The sequence below is a fragment of the Fulmarus glacialis genome, unplaced genomic scaffold (assembly GCF_000690835.1).
Source record: "Fulmarus glacialis isolate BGI_N327 unplaced genomic scaffold, ASM69083v1 scaffold5659, whole genome shotgun sequence".
Classification (NCBI taxonomy): domain Eukaryota; kingdom Metazoa; phylum Chordata; class Aves; order Procellariiformes; family Procellariidae; genus Fulmarus; species Fulmarus glacialis.
In genome coordinates, this window is record NW_009231278.1 from 5,685 (window position 1) to 19,851 (window position 14,167).

At 45.7% G+C, this 14,167-nt stretch overlaps 1 protein-coding gene across 1 annotated transcript in view; it reads right to left on the reverse strand.

Annotated features, from left to right (window-relative positions):
- Positions 1 to 376: 376 nt before the first annotated feature.
- WLS (wntless Wnt ligand secretion mediator) overlaps positions 377 to 14,167 on the reverse strand; it is a 24,456-nt gene continuing 10,665 nt past the window's right edge. The window contains 10 exon segments of the mRNA XM_009584496.1: positions 377 to 495; positions 1,054 to 1,207; positions 2,707 to 2,790; positions 4,452 to 4,595; positions 5,468 to 5,531; positions 5,854 to 5,951; positions 6,134 to 6,302; positions 6,698 to 6,834; positions 7,857 to 8,018; positions 9,230 to 9,354. Coding sequence (XP_009582791.1) covers positions 386 to 495; positions 1,054 to 1,207; positions 2,707 to 2,790; positions 4,452 to 4,595; positions 5,468 to 5,531; positions 5,854 to 5,951; positions 6,134 to 6,302; positions 6,698 to 6,834; positions 7,857 to 8,018; positions 9,230 to 9,354 — 1,247 coding nt within the window. The 3' untranslated portion in view covers positions 377 to 385.

Here is a 14,167-nt window from a genome sequence, read left to right on the forward strand (position 1 = left end):
TTAAAGTTGCACACAAGCAGAAAACTCCAAGTACTGAATACGTGCTCACTGACTGAGCTCCCTGCACCACCTTTATGCACAGGCACACGGTAGCCAAATAAAAACTGCCCAATGTCAGCCGCCCTTCCTAACTTCTGAACGTGCGACTTTGCAACCTTAATGCTTTTCTAGCAGGTTTTTACGTGCTTGAGTGTAACACAATATATATATCCCTCCCCCCAGAAATAACTACACCATATTAAAGAGTTTACAAATGTTCTGCTCGGTGTCACGGCTCTGTGAAAACACACTAGCTACGGGGTGCTCGAGAAGCGAGTTAGGTCAGAGAGGTCTCTTTCCTCTGCTCTCCACCCCGGTCTGGGTCCCAGCTGAGGCCATCTCAGTGTTACTGCTGAGCCTCCTTGCGAGCCAGCTTATAAACCTCCGTCGGCCCATCCACGTGGGTGATGGTGGTGGTGAGCTGAAGCTCTTCCCCACTGTTTACTCCCAGGTCACCTGAGAAACAAAGTTATTTTGTTAGCCTGGTCTCACAATAAAATATTTGACAATTAGAAAGCAAAAAATTTGTTTTATTCCCTCCAGGTTCTCAGGACCTACCTGAGCTATGGACTATGCAACATTTCTATAAATGCTTTTATTTACAGTTATTTAAATACAAGGATATCAGTAAAGGACGATTTCTGTGCTACTGATAAAGACTACTGATAAAGGAAACCAACAGCATCGCCATTCTCCACTTGCCCAGATTTCTATTTTCTCCTTTCCTCGTCCCTCCATTTGAGCTACACAATTACAACTGGGCAATGCTAAAAAGTACAAAAATAATCTCGAAGGTTTTAGACAGCCTTGGCTAAATACTCAAACTTGTCTAACCTGGTCAATTAATTAAAATGTCTGCTAGGAAAACCAAACAATCATTTGCATAACATTTCAATGTGCTGAACATGTACTTTGGCCAAAAAAAAAAAAAAAAAAAAAAGAGCACAAAAGATATCACCCATTTTATATTGCTTTCTTCCCGTGACAGCCTTCAGATCATTTAGAGGCATATACCATTCGACTGGTCTTCACCATAATTCTTGTGCGATGGCGCATACAGGAACATCAGGGCGAAGACGTAGAGGTTCCACATCCCGTAGATGCCAGTGAAGAAGGCGCTGTTCACTTGTATCGTTATGTCCCCCCACTTCCAGTGGCCTTCGGTCACCTGCCCGGGAGAAAGCAGACACGCACGGGCTGATCAGTAAGACCAAATTCTGTAAAAATACAGAAGTGATCCCCTAAAGCAATAACTTGGAGTAAATCAACAAGAACAGCGTCAATTCAACAGGGTCGAGTAAATGGAGTATAACAGATTCAGCGATGCAGAAGTCAGGCTAGGATTCTCCTCTTTAGCCTCAATCTGCAGGAAAAAAATGGTCCTTACAAAACGATTGCATTGGGATTTCTTTAACTTTGATTTATCATTCTTAAATGTGACAAAATCTCTCATATTCTGCGATATATCCCTGCCGTAACTGATGCATTCAGCAACGATTGCCACATAAAGGGCAGTACCCAGGAGACAACTAGTTACATCTGAAAACATTAGACTTCTATAAATAGACCTTTTATAGAAGGAAAACCAGCATGAATAATACGAAGAGCTGATGCGCTGAATGCCGCCTCGCTGCTTGTCTTACGAGAGGGGCCTAGGCTGACAGCATCAGCCTTAGACACACAGAGGTTTGTCAAGATTTATGAAAATATCATCAATCTTAATATTATTTGAATCATCAATATTAATATTACTTGAAGACACACAGACTGTTCACACTGAAATGTTGGCTTTCCATTAAAGAAAAAGACATAAGGGAGAAAGACGAAAGCTAAACTAGCTTGAAAAGAGTAGCTGAATAAGATTGTGTTATGCCCATACGCGGTGACGGTTACGGTCATCAGCACTCAATGATGAATCAAATTGCCAAGTGGCATTTCTCAAACCATTGCTTCAGTCTAACAGGTTTTTAAGAGCAAAATCATCTGCTGTTGTATTTTGCATTGGGACACACCAGTACCCCAAAGCGTAAGTGGTGCGGCGAGGGAGAAACGGCTCCTGCACCCGTAATTCTGCACTACTGGACTTGCTAGGCTGTACCCACAGTTCTCCTGAAGCTACAAGCTGCCTATGCTTAGCAGCAACCAGAAATGACATCTCTGAAACAGACAAAATCTTAAAAGTCACTTGGAGTAAACCATCAAAGTATATTTAAGTAGCGATATCAGCTCATTTGTACAGAGACACTGCATCAGAGCTCAGAATAAATAGCTATAGATACTGTTTGAAACAGCAGGGTTGCAAAGTCAACCCAGGGAAGACTGAATTCTGTTATTTCTCTGTGGGCATACACAGACACCGGATTCTTTCAATGTGAACAGAACATTTTCCCTCTTGCTGAATTCTCAGAAATGACTAAACTGTGTTGGCTGATATTTCAAACAGCACAGCCCCGAACCTTACTGTGAGCCAAAGGCCTTTGCGAAGCATTCAGCCTGAGCAATTTTATAGCAGTGCTTCAAACAAATGAAAACAACTTGTTAAAAAGCAACTTATCAAATCTGCTTATAACAGGCATGCTTTCTCTGAACAGCAAGTGAGCCGACGTCGTTAGTGGCTAGGGAGTCGGAGGCGAATGTTCTCAGAGGAAGCCGAGTTTCGTCACTCACCTGGCTCACGATGAAGAAGATGACCGTCATCGCTGCACAAGCCAGGGTAATGAGCATCAGGAACTTGAACCTAAAAATCAGCCCCTGTTTAGAGAGAAATGTCACTGGTCACATTAACAGAATCCACAAAACCCATTTTTGTTTTTAGTATATACAAGACACAAGCATTAAAAAAAAAAAAGCAAAGAAAAAAAAAAGGGTCCAACCCACGAAACCCCAAAGCAAAACAACCTCCACCCACTCCTCCGCGCCGTGTTCACGACAGCCCATATTCTCCGCTCCCCACACGTCTGCATTCCTCCCGGATGCTCCGAGCGGGGTGTGCATGTCTGGACAGCTCTGGCTTTCCATTACATTTGCTTTTGTGACTGATATACCAAGAGTTAATGTGGAAGAGGCGGCAGGTCAGTGTAAGCCATGGGTTTCACCAGGAGCCAGCCTGATAGCTCATAGCTTTTGTAAAACAAACATCTGTGGAGAGCTCGCATGGCTTAGCAAGACTACGCGTGGGTACTGGGTCCGGACCAGACTAATCCTCACCTCCAGAGTCTGTCTGGGAAGAAACTGCAGCGATTCTCAAAGCTTGTCAAAACTACACTGGCTGTTACCGGAGAATGTAGGTTATAAGACAAGCTAAGGCTCAAGATCACTTGGTTGGGAATCTGACTGCATACCGTACTTGCTTTCACTAGTTTTACGTTTTTACTTACAAATGCTTTTGGTTTTGTTTTTGTGTGTGTGTTGTTTTTTTTAACCTGTTTCTGGAATTTTGGTGGAAATGTCAGTGTCTGCGTAATTACTATGCCACACTGCGACAACAAATGACTATTAATTTAACTCTTCCAGATCAAATTCATGCTTGCCAGGTATTTGTATGTAGAGCACGGCTGCAGCAGCTCTACGATACAAGCTGAAGTCCTGCGCCTCTTGCTAAAAGGGAAGATGGAAAAAAATGCTCAATATCTTATTCAAATTCTCTCAAGTCCAATTTTCTATTTTTTTTAATGTGCATTCCTGATGGGTGACAATGGACTTGTTTAAATCAGAAGTGACCATCATTTAACAGAACAACATCGGTGATAAATATTTACACACCCATGGAAACAACAGGTGCTCCCAGCTTAAGCACTTAATGTGAGCTCCCCATGTTTTGCAGCAGTTAACGGCAGCTAGGACAGAAACAACATACAAAATCACAGTCTAAAAACAGGGACAATGGGCTGAATATGCCACATTTTGATCCTAGCGGGACCGTTTCCCTCCTGCAACTTGGTTAGGAAAAGACAACCCCAAAAAATCTGAATTCACACCATGGAAAAACAGGGTGGTCTTACACTTTCCATTAAACACAATAATTAATATTACAGGAGGAGAAATGGAGGTATGGGGAACTGATGTGCTTACAACCCATAGTAATTTACACGGTAATTTGGGCAATTTTCTTCTATTCTCCAACACTGTTCAGTAAGCTGGGAGATGGCAACTACTCATAGAAAAGGAGAGCCAGCTTACATACCCTCCTGACAGTTTAAAATACTTAGCTGGGACTAAAGACCCAAATAAAGATGAAACATCACGACAGTCAAACAAAAAGGCATTTAGGGGATTTGAGCAACACAAGAAAGCCGATAAAGATCAGATCGTCCAATTCAGAACTACATGGATAGAGAAGGTCTCAGTATAGACTTTGAGGTCAAAAATGCATTTTAAGAATAAAGAATCTGCGCAACAAGGAGGGACGTTACCTCGTAATGAAGGCGGCGAGCCTTGCTCATGGCTGGGAGGCTTGACTGCTTTCCACTGATGTTTCTGAACACTTGGAAGACCATAAAACACAGGAAGAGAAAATAGAGACACAAGCAGATTCCTGCGACTATAATAAAGGCCATCTGGGCAGTCCAAGTTAAGAGAAAATTGTATGAGCTAAAAAGAAATAATAGAAAACATTATTCAGGCGATTCATTTATTTTAATATCATACCAAGGATCATAATTAAACTTCTAGCAGGCAGCAATCACTCAGGACGGCAGCCTGCCCATGAGCGAGGCAGCGCTGGATGAGCCCTTGGCTTGCTGGGGAGCAGGGGCTCCGATGTCCCCCCGGGCTCAGCACGGCAGCGAGGAGGGATAACACACCAAAATGCCTGCCCGTTCGAAATCTGCAGAGATTTGGGAAGCCGTCGCCAACCAGCGTGATCTTCAGAGAGGCTCCTGCAAGAGGGCTGGGTGCCGCGGAAGGGGGACTCATCGCATTAGCTTATCTCAGCCCAGTAATCAGAATTAATGGCAGTGAAAGCAAGCCCTTCCCGCGGGACCTGAAAGGGCAATTCATGGAAATGCCTCAGCAACGTGTGCCCGAGTAATGGCAGCAAACGGAGGGTCCTGGAGCAGATGCCATCGCAGCTGGGGCTGGGGGGGAAGCAGAACAGGCAGAGCACTGGCTCTGGGGTTATCATGATGACAGCCAGGACTAAATCCCCCGTGCTTCCCCCCAAATCTCAGACATCTTGAGAAGTTCAGTTCTCCAGTGACTTCCCCAAGCACAGCACCAGTCCCTGCCGGTACCCAGCACCAAACCTGCCAGGACTGCTTCTTCCAAACGACACTGGCATCTCCCTGCAGCGCCTGAGCCCCACCTCACAGTCCCAGCCTGCCAAAAGGAGGAGGGTTTTCCCACACCCCGCAGGTATCTGGCAGGAGGGGAACACCTCCCTCTCCTACTAACACAGACTGAGCCTGCCCTGAGCCGGTTGGAAGGATACCGCCAGCTCCGTGCCAACTTCGGTGGTCCAGATGCTGTAGAAGGGGTTCTTCAGCTGCACTCCCCTGCAAAGAGGAGAGAAAACACCGAGCTGCCACAGAAGCCAACAAGCTCAGAGAGCCCTGTGCCTGCTTTGCAGCCTGGAAAGAGCTGGCCACACTGCTCTCCCGTGCGGGTGAGGATGAGATGAGGTGGGAGGTGTTTCTTTACGGCCCTATGGGACAAGATACGCTGCTGGGCAACACCAGCGTGCTTCAGTGCACTCACAGGAGCCTCTCCTCGCTTCACGAGATGGGGCTGTGCATCCAGCCATGGGGGTTAAAATGCTGGCCCCTGCTGCAGGAGGTGCACAGGGAAGGCTCACCCTGGGAGCAGCACTGAACCTACCTCTCGCACATGTCAAAGATGAAGAGGCAGAAGGAGCCAACAGCTATAGGTCCAACCTGCTTCCAGTACCCCGCGAGACGATTCCGCTCGTTCTGGTCCTAATGGAGGGTCAAGAGGTGGGGAGGAGGAAAAGAAAAAGGAAAAGCAAGTTAGCCTGAAGTCCTCTCACCTGGAGCAAGTCCCCACAGCATTGTTTCCAACACTCAGTAAGCACAAGGGAGTTGCCAGGTACCGCTGCAAGTGGGGTTGGAAACCACCTTCCCTTCTGTGTTGTACCCACCATCATGTGCTCCCCACAGAAGATGATCCAAAACGACAGGAGCATGGCATAGAAAATGCCTTGTCGAATGTCTCCAAAGAGCAACATCCAAGTCCAGTCGAATCCGATGGAAAACCACTCCACGGGAATGTTAATGAACGTCATGGAAATTCCCAGAGCAAAGATGACCCTGGAGAGGCAGAAACACCATCTCTTTCCAGTTTGCAAGGCAAGGACACAGAGCCCCAGAAACCAAAGCTGTGCATGAAAAGCAACAGAAGAAAATCTGGCACTGTTTGGGCAATGGCGGTGGGCTATCACCTCCTGCCAGCAAACCCTCTGGGGCTAAGCCCCTCTGAACAGCCATGGGCAAATGCAGATACTCATTCTCTATGGGTTTAATGGGAAAGAAAAGAGAAGCTATGGACGTCTCCTGCTCCCAGTGTGCCTGGGTGGAGGGAGGGGGACAGAGAAGAGACCATCCCTATCTCCCCAAACACGGGCTCTGCCAGGGAGCAGTGTCCCCCTCGGTCAGGGTCCTCTTGCTTGAGGGTCACCTTACCCAGCACGTGAGCCCCTACTCACTTTTCCAGCAGGACAGGAGCGCGTGTCATCAGCGTGATCCGTCTCCAGTACCAGACCATGATAATTAAAATGCTGGGGGTGAGGAAAGTCTTCATGGCAAACCACACTTTTGTAAAGCCTCCATTTTGATGGATGCCCTAAGGAAAACCAAGGTGGAATGCAACAGCTGTACAAGGTTTAACATCATTACTCTGTGCTTCTGCTTACAGGAGGGAGCTGACAGGAGAGGCACGTACAGGGCAGTACATGTAAGCACATATAGATGCAACTACTCTTCGAAGGACGCAGTTTGCCCAACACAGGAAAGGGAGCAGGTGCCTACTTAGCACCCAGGCCACCTGAGGAGGCTTCAAAAGTCCTGAAAACAGATGCCAACACACGCAGCTTCCATTGCGAGGTAGAGAGCAGTTGAGAGAGGGGCACTCTGACACAGCGTGGAAAAAGCTGGCAGAATTGCTCTCAGACAAGAAACAAGACACTCGTGAAGCGAAGTCACCACTGATGGGAAACGCATCAGCCAAATTAACACATTTCTCCAGACACACATCCTCCCACTGCCGTTTGCTGCCACCACAGCTGGCTGGCTCGCTGCTTCTGCCGAGAGGGATGGTCGTGGGAGGTTTTCCAGCTGGGAAAAGCACCCATGGCTACCAAGCCTCACAGGAGGGCAGGAGCAGGGATAGCTGAGAGCCATCTCAAACATCTCCATGGCGATGGCCAACTCCAAGACAGACCAGGTCCCTGCAAACCCTGCTGTTCTGCTCCTCCTTAGCTCCTATCTGCGAGAGGCGGGGCTTAATCACATGGAAGACTCTGCACCCAAGCCAGACTGTGGTGGGGAGGAGAGGACAGAGGGGAGCTCTTGGAGCCATGGGAAGAGCCCAGCTCTGGAGGTGATCACCGGGCAGTGCAGGATGATGGCACTGCTCAAGGCTCCTCAGAAGAGAGCAGTCAAAGAGGGCATCCCTCAGGAAGGAAGAAAGGCACATTTGCAGGCAGGAGCTACCTGTGATGAAGAGTAGGACGTTTGCTGTGGATCAAAGAGGAGATCAAGAAAGGAGCTGCAGCAGCCCCAGGGCAGATGCCCCTGCTGACCGCAGCATCGCAGGCACTCTCCTGGGAGGCAGTGAGCGCGGACAAAAGCAAGACGGACACTTACCACAAGGCGGATATCCTTGATTTCCCCAATGCCCACGTTAATGCCCTTCCTCTCGTTCACGGGGAGACGGATGTTGATGAGGTAGTACTTGTGAGCCACGCTGCCGATCTCCATGAAGGGAAGGAAATCACAGTCGTAGTGACGGCCTTCAGACTCCAGGGTCTAGCGAAAGGGCACAGAGCAGCGAGATGGTCAGCCTCGGACGGACCAACATGCCTTCCATGGTGAGGGTCTGCAAAAGCCCTAACGCTGAACATAGCTGGGACCATTGCTAGCACTGGTCTAGCCTGTTTGCTAATTCCAATCCTCACCTGGGGAGAGTCTCTGCAAGGCTGGAGAACATTAGTGGTTTGGGGGCATTTTTGCTCAAGTTTTTGATTGTTTTGGGTCATTGAGTCAATCGCATTTGACCTCAGGCAGGTTCACGTCTGAGGCTTTTAAATATATTTCAAGTCAAGGGAGCCCTTTCAAGATGAAAGGCTACTTTGGGATCCAAGCTTCCTCCCTCAGCAAGCACCACTTGAGCCAAAACAAAATACGCAACCCTCTCACACATGTCTTGATGTTGAGTTTCTTAAGTCCTGTTTTACTAGCAATACTCTCCTCTGCACTTCGTATGTATTTACTGCATATATGTGGCTGTATGCAAGAGTACAGGTGCTACTGGAGACATAAGGGGGTTGCTGAAAGGGACTGCAAAATGGGAGAACAAGACACAGAACTGAAAAACATGGCATGGTAAAGAGACACCAGATTAATTTAAGCACGGGAATTACAGTCTGCAGCACAAGAAGAAACATCTTTATTTAAACAAGATGCTTTGCTCTCAACTGCTAGCTGTGCTCTCTGCTCCTAAGCTTTGTAGCTTGAGGCATTAAGAAGTTATTTTAAGAAACTCTTGCCCCACCTCTCCAGGTTCTTTGAGTGCTGCAGGGTCCCTGGTGGGCTATTTCCTCACCACTCTTGAAGAACAAGGTTTTGTCCATCACAGAAGCACAAGGTGGAAAGGTCCAAGTTCTCTAGGATGGTTTGGGGTATATAGATCTCAAAGCATTCAAGTTCCAGCCTCATCAGAACTGCAGAGGACAATTCTGCTTGCACCTGGATCTGTGTGTTGACCTCACACCTTTTCTTCCTTACAGTTTTAAGTCCACCTTCAATTTCATCCCCTTCTCTTCTATCACCAAACAGAACCACTTGCATGTGGAGCTTATCAGGTTTTCAAAGATTTTGAGCCAAGAGAAAGCTGACACATTTGAAAGTTATGATTGAACAACCCAGAGCTTCTAGGAAGCACCATGAAGGAAAGGAAGAGGAAAACTCCCACCACACTCCCACACCTCCCCACCTCCAGCATCGTCAAAACACCTTACTTTTGGTGAGCCAAAGGTGCATTTCAGCTTCCTGATCTCTATTGCATGTGCTATTTCTTCCCAATCATCAAACATGTCATCGCGATACGCTAATGACACATCCAGGGTAATTTCTGCGTTTTCTTCTGCAAGAGTAAGGAAACATCAGGCTTGTTAGAGAGGAATGGTACAGAACATCAGAAGGGTGGAAGAGCCTCTAGACACTGAAAGGACCTCTGAGAGGCACGCAGCTACGGAGGGGAATGGAAATTTTTGCGTTCCAAACAATACAGATCAAATTACCTTTTTCAGAACATTTATCTCCTCTCTAGCAGAGAGGAAAGAACTTTTACTGGTCATAAAAGTCTGATATCTTTCTAACATATGACTTACAGCTTATATTACGGTTGTGGGTGAAGAGCATTATTTATTCATATAGCATTAGAAACAATAATTCATATAAAACTGGAACCTAGACAGCTGCAGAGACAAACAGTAGACCAGAAAGCCATCCAGCAGCCTCTTCACCACCGGTTGGCAGAGGAACAATAAGACAGGCTTCAACATAGACTTTCTGCAAGTAATGCAAAGGTGTGCAATAGGGCCTTCTGCTTCGGGAAGTAACTATATTGCATCATAGGTTTTGCTTTAAATTGACATGGAAATAGTACTGTTACAGAAAACCACAAAAAGGATAAAGTATACAACTGTATATACTGTATACATAGTTAGATGAAGCCTATAAAGGAGAAACCATGCAACTAATAGTACGTTTTGTTCATTTGGACATGATAACAGAAGTCATCTATCAATGTAACCTTAGGTTTCTTCTGGCTGTAGGTTCACCATCCATAAACATTGAATCCCAACGTCTTGAATAAAAAAAGTCTAGAATATGCCGCCTTAACAAAGATGTTTTCTACCAGAGAGATTTTAAATGAAAGAAACAAAAAGGGAAAAGTCAAAATGCATCACCAGAATCCCAAATCACTTTACACTTGCCCATACCTAGGATACTCTGCTCTTAAAAGATAAGCTGGAGTTCCCAGGATAAAAAGAAAACTCTACACAAAGTTCCTTTAAAAAGAAAACAAAAAAATGAAGTTTAGCTATGCTGGCCTTGCTGGAAAAAGGGATGGCCTATAACCTCAGAAATGAGGAGTTGATGTTTTCTATATGTATTGTTTAACTTAAGTCATTCTACATAAGACTTTTGAAGCCCTCCCTTCCATGCGCACGCCCCACAGCAGCATTGGTTTGTTTCTGCCTTTACAGATGCACCGATTTGCACGTCAGTAAACACACACAAGAGTTTATACACCCAGGTAAGGTCACCACATCAAATTTGTGTGGAAACTGTCAGCTCATCCTCTCCTGGACATGTTCACGGTAGGAGTAAGGGGTGTGACTGCTTTTAAATGTGCTCTTACTAGGATGCTGCCAAGAAGTCATTGCTGCAAGAAGGAAATGGGGCTGGAACAGACTTACTTAGGTGCCATTACTGAGCAAGTTCATGAAATTGAGAGTTACAGTTGAAGCCTACCAAGCAGCAACACATAAACATGCTTTAAAAACCCCAGGCAAGTCTGTACCAGCTCTACCAGATGTAAAATCCTCCTATTTACCAGGCACAGATCCCAGGAAAGGCTCTGAAAGAGGAACACATTCTGAAACAAATATGTGCGTGCTACAACCTAGCCTCTTTTCATAGGTCACCAAACTCCGAGAGCTGCAGATGTTGGAAAAGTGTTGGAAGATGGCTACAGAACCATCTGTCGTGGAGAAGTGTTGGAAGATGGCTACAGAACCACTTGTGCCGGTGTCGAAGTACCATGCTCTCAGTGCAAACAGCTCACGCTTGCAAGCTCCCTGCAGCGCGCTGTGGCACGCTCCTGAGCTCAGGAGGTCAGAAACGCCTCTGCAGATCTAAGCTCACACACACACATTCCATCAGGGCTGCGTCACTGCATAGGCAGACACGGTATGCGCTCTGTCCTGCAAGGATGCGGAAGGCGTACACGATGCCAACGCCCATAGCTTTTCACCAGGATCAGCCTGTATGACAACAGGGCTTGCCTGCTCTCACAGCAGCAGCCTGCGCGTGGGAACGGGCTGCCAAGACACATCAATACTTGATGAGCTTTGAAGCTCAGCTCCGAAAAAAATCTGGTCTTCATAATTGTGAAGGGAGGCTGTTTCATGTCTACAAGCAAGAATGTGTCTTTCAAGCGCTGCATGTCCCATATATTTGTCATTTTTTTCAGTTATATTTTTGTTGGGAATATGTGGTGGCATACTCATCCAAAATGATGGGAAGGGGGGTGGATGGTATCTGTGGTTTAGACTTGCTATTTATACAGTGTTTGGAGGTGGCTCTGTTATGCCTTAATGTGGATGCATCAAGATTTTTCTAAGTATTTTTTTTTTTTTTTTGCACACGTGATCTATACCATCCAGATTGATATCAAGTTCTTTTCCACAGCAGCCCTTAGTTAGGTTTCCATGAAACATGAATTTGCCATCTCAGATCCACTATTTAGAAGACCAGCAAAACAGATAAATGGGAACATAAGGTTAAACTTGGCCCGGCTAAAAAGAACTACAAACTTCATTTCAGAAGCCATAAAACCAACTGGAATGCTTGGGATTAAATCCAACAAAAACAGCTTTCATTATTTCATCTTTGCAATCCAAATGTTGCTGCTGCCATCAAGTATGAAAACCAGAAGGCAGAAGATATACTAGTGTGTGCCTTTCCAGACCAATGGATTAGAATCTCCCTCCAGATTTCCACCAGTCTCTGCATCAGGGTAACATCTACCATTAGAACAGAGTTTTGTACAAAGACCCTTCAAGACTGTCAAGGTAAAGTACATATATATGTATGTATACATACAGACATATACACACACACATATATATATGTATTTCAGCACAGCAGACTGATACTCCTATGCCAGTCCACTCTCAGCCTTTCATTAGCAGTCCCCATCGTCCAAGAGGAACAAATAAGGACAGTGACACGCTGTTTGGCAGGGAACTGAATTTTAAGAAGATTTGTGACTTATTCACATTAATACCAAAATGTCAGATGGTGAATAGACAATTTGGGGGTAAGTGCCCTTTTCGTGCACAGCATTAACACTCCTAAGTCCTCTGAATCCTAAGGGCAGGCTATGTGCCTGTGCATGCACACGTGCATGAGGGGACGAAGGAGAGAAGCAGCAGCTGATGTTCCACCATGCTTGGCTTCAAGATAAAAGAAAGGTGTTTTAAAGCAGTGTTATTTACCATCAAAACAGTGGATGGGAGGAGTGAACAGGAGGCAAGAGACTGACAGTCAAGCCAGTTTTTACTTCTGGAAGTGCTGAGAGAGAGCAGAGTATTTTAATTACTCACGGCTGAGCCACAGCAGAAGAGGAAGAATACACACAAGGAAGGAAGAGAAAAAGCTACTGCAAACCTGTGCTCAGCTTTCCAGATGCTAACATGTTCGAGGAAAAAAATTCAGTTCCTCCACGCATGTTAATCAAGATTCTCCAGAATTTCCCAATATTAAAAGGTAGAAATAAGTACGTAGAAATTTCTGTCTTATTCAGTATGAAGAGATGAAATTGCCCATGCCAAGAAACTTCATTTCACAAGGACTGTGTCAGAGCATCTCTTCATGGCATGCTCCAGATTAACCTTGCCTTCACAGATCTTGAAGATAACATCTAGAGAATTTGGAGCCTGGTAAATCCCCTCTGATATTAGCAGCTCGAGCACCGAGTGACAACCTCACTAGTATCATAGGATTATATTAAAAACCCTACAGAAATAAGACAGGTTTGTTTCGATGATTATGCGTTCCAGGGATGACCAACGAGGAGAAGACACACTCCTGCCAGGGTTCCCAGCTTTGAGCTTTCTCAATGACTCTCCATTCGCAGGGCTATGAGATGCTCCGAAGCAGGTCAGAGCTATCACCCCCCTATAGCGAGGGTCTCCCCTGTACCTGTCATGCTCCGAGCACCACCAATATATTTTTTCACCTTGGCATTTTATTGCCAGACATTCAGTGCCCAAGATCTTTTCCATGATTCACTTTATAGTGTGATATTAGCAAAGGGTATCTTCACTCACATTACAATAGTCTAAAAATAGAGAAGTTGTTTCAGAAGATGGCTCTGTGCCAGCTGCATACTAATACAGCTGTCTGGAAAGAAGCCTATGCAAGCAAACAGAAGAAATGCTAGAATTATTTGCATTACACTGCCATGCTTCACCAGCTCTCTAAAATTACAAAACCTACCAAAGAGACCAAAATTGGATGAATTTGAAGAGGAGTCTGCAGTACTCAGCCATCCGACTATACACAATTCCTTTCCAACTGCAAAGAAACCAGAAGCCATTCTCACTTACTAACATTTAAAGTTCACTACATATAAAAAGAGAAGAAAGCAAGGGGTTTTTTTCAGACCCCTCCATACTGTTACGCCATCTGATAAATAAAGGCGTCATTCTCCAATGCCCAGCACTTGTACTCCTCAGGGACACTGCATTCCTAGATGTCAATTAAATACTAAGCAATTTTACTACTAATACTTTTCCACAAGGTGAAACTGAGGCAGGAAAAGCCCAGCTCTGGGGGCTCCTGAAGCCTGTGGCAGTCGGAGAGCGAGCAGCCTCCAGGTCCCTGCTCCAGCTAAGGACAGATACCAGTGAATTATTTCTTGGCACGTAGAAGGTCGTGCTGCAAAGCAGCTCAGAGAGAAGGACTAATGTTCCCTGTTAAGAACACTGCAGCTTGCCAAATGCAAATGGCCCAGACCCATGGCAGCAGACCAGCCCAAAAAATAAATAAAATAAGAAAAAAAGAAATCCTCTGAAAGCTCACAGCATTCTCCCACCCTTCTCCAAGGTATCCTGGCCATGAAAGCCCAGCAGCAAGATGTGCCAACAAGCAACAACTAAAGC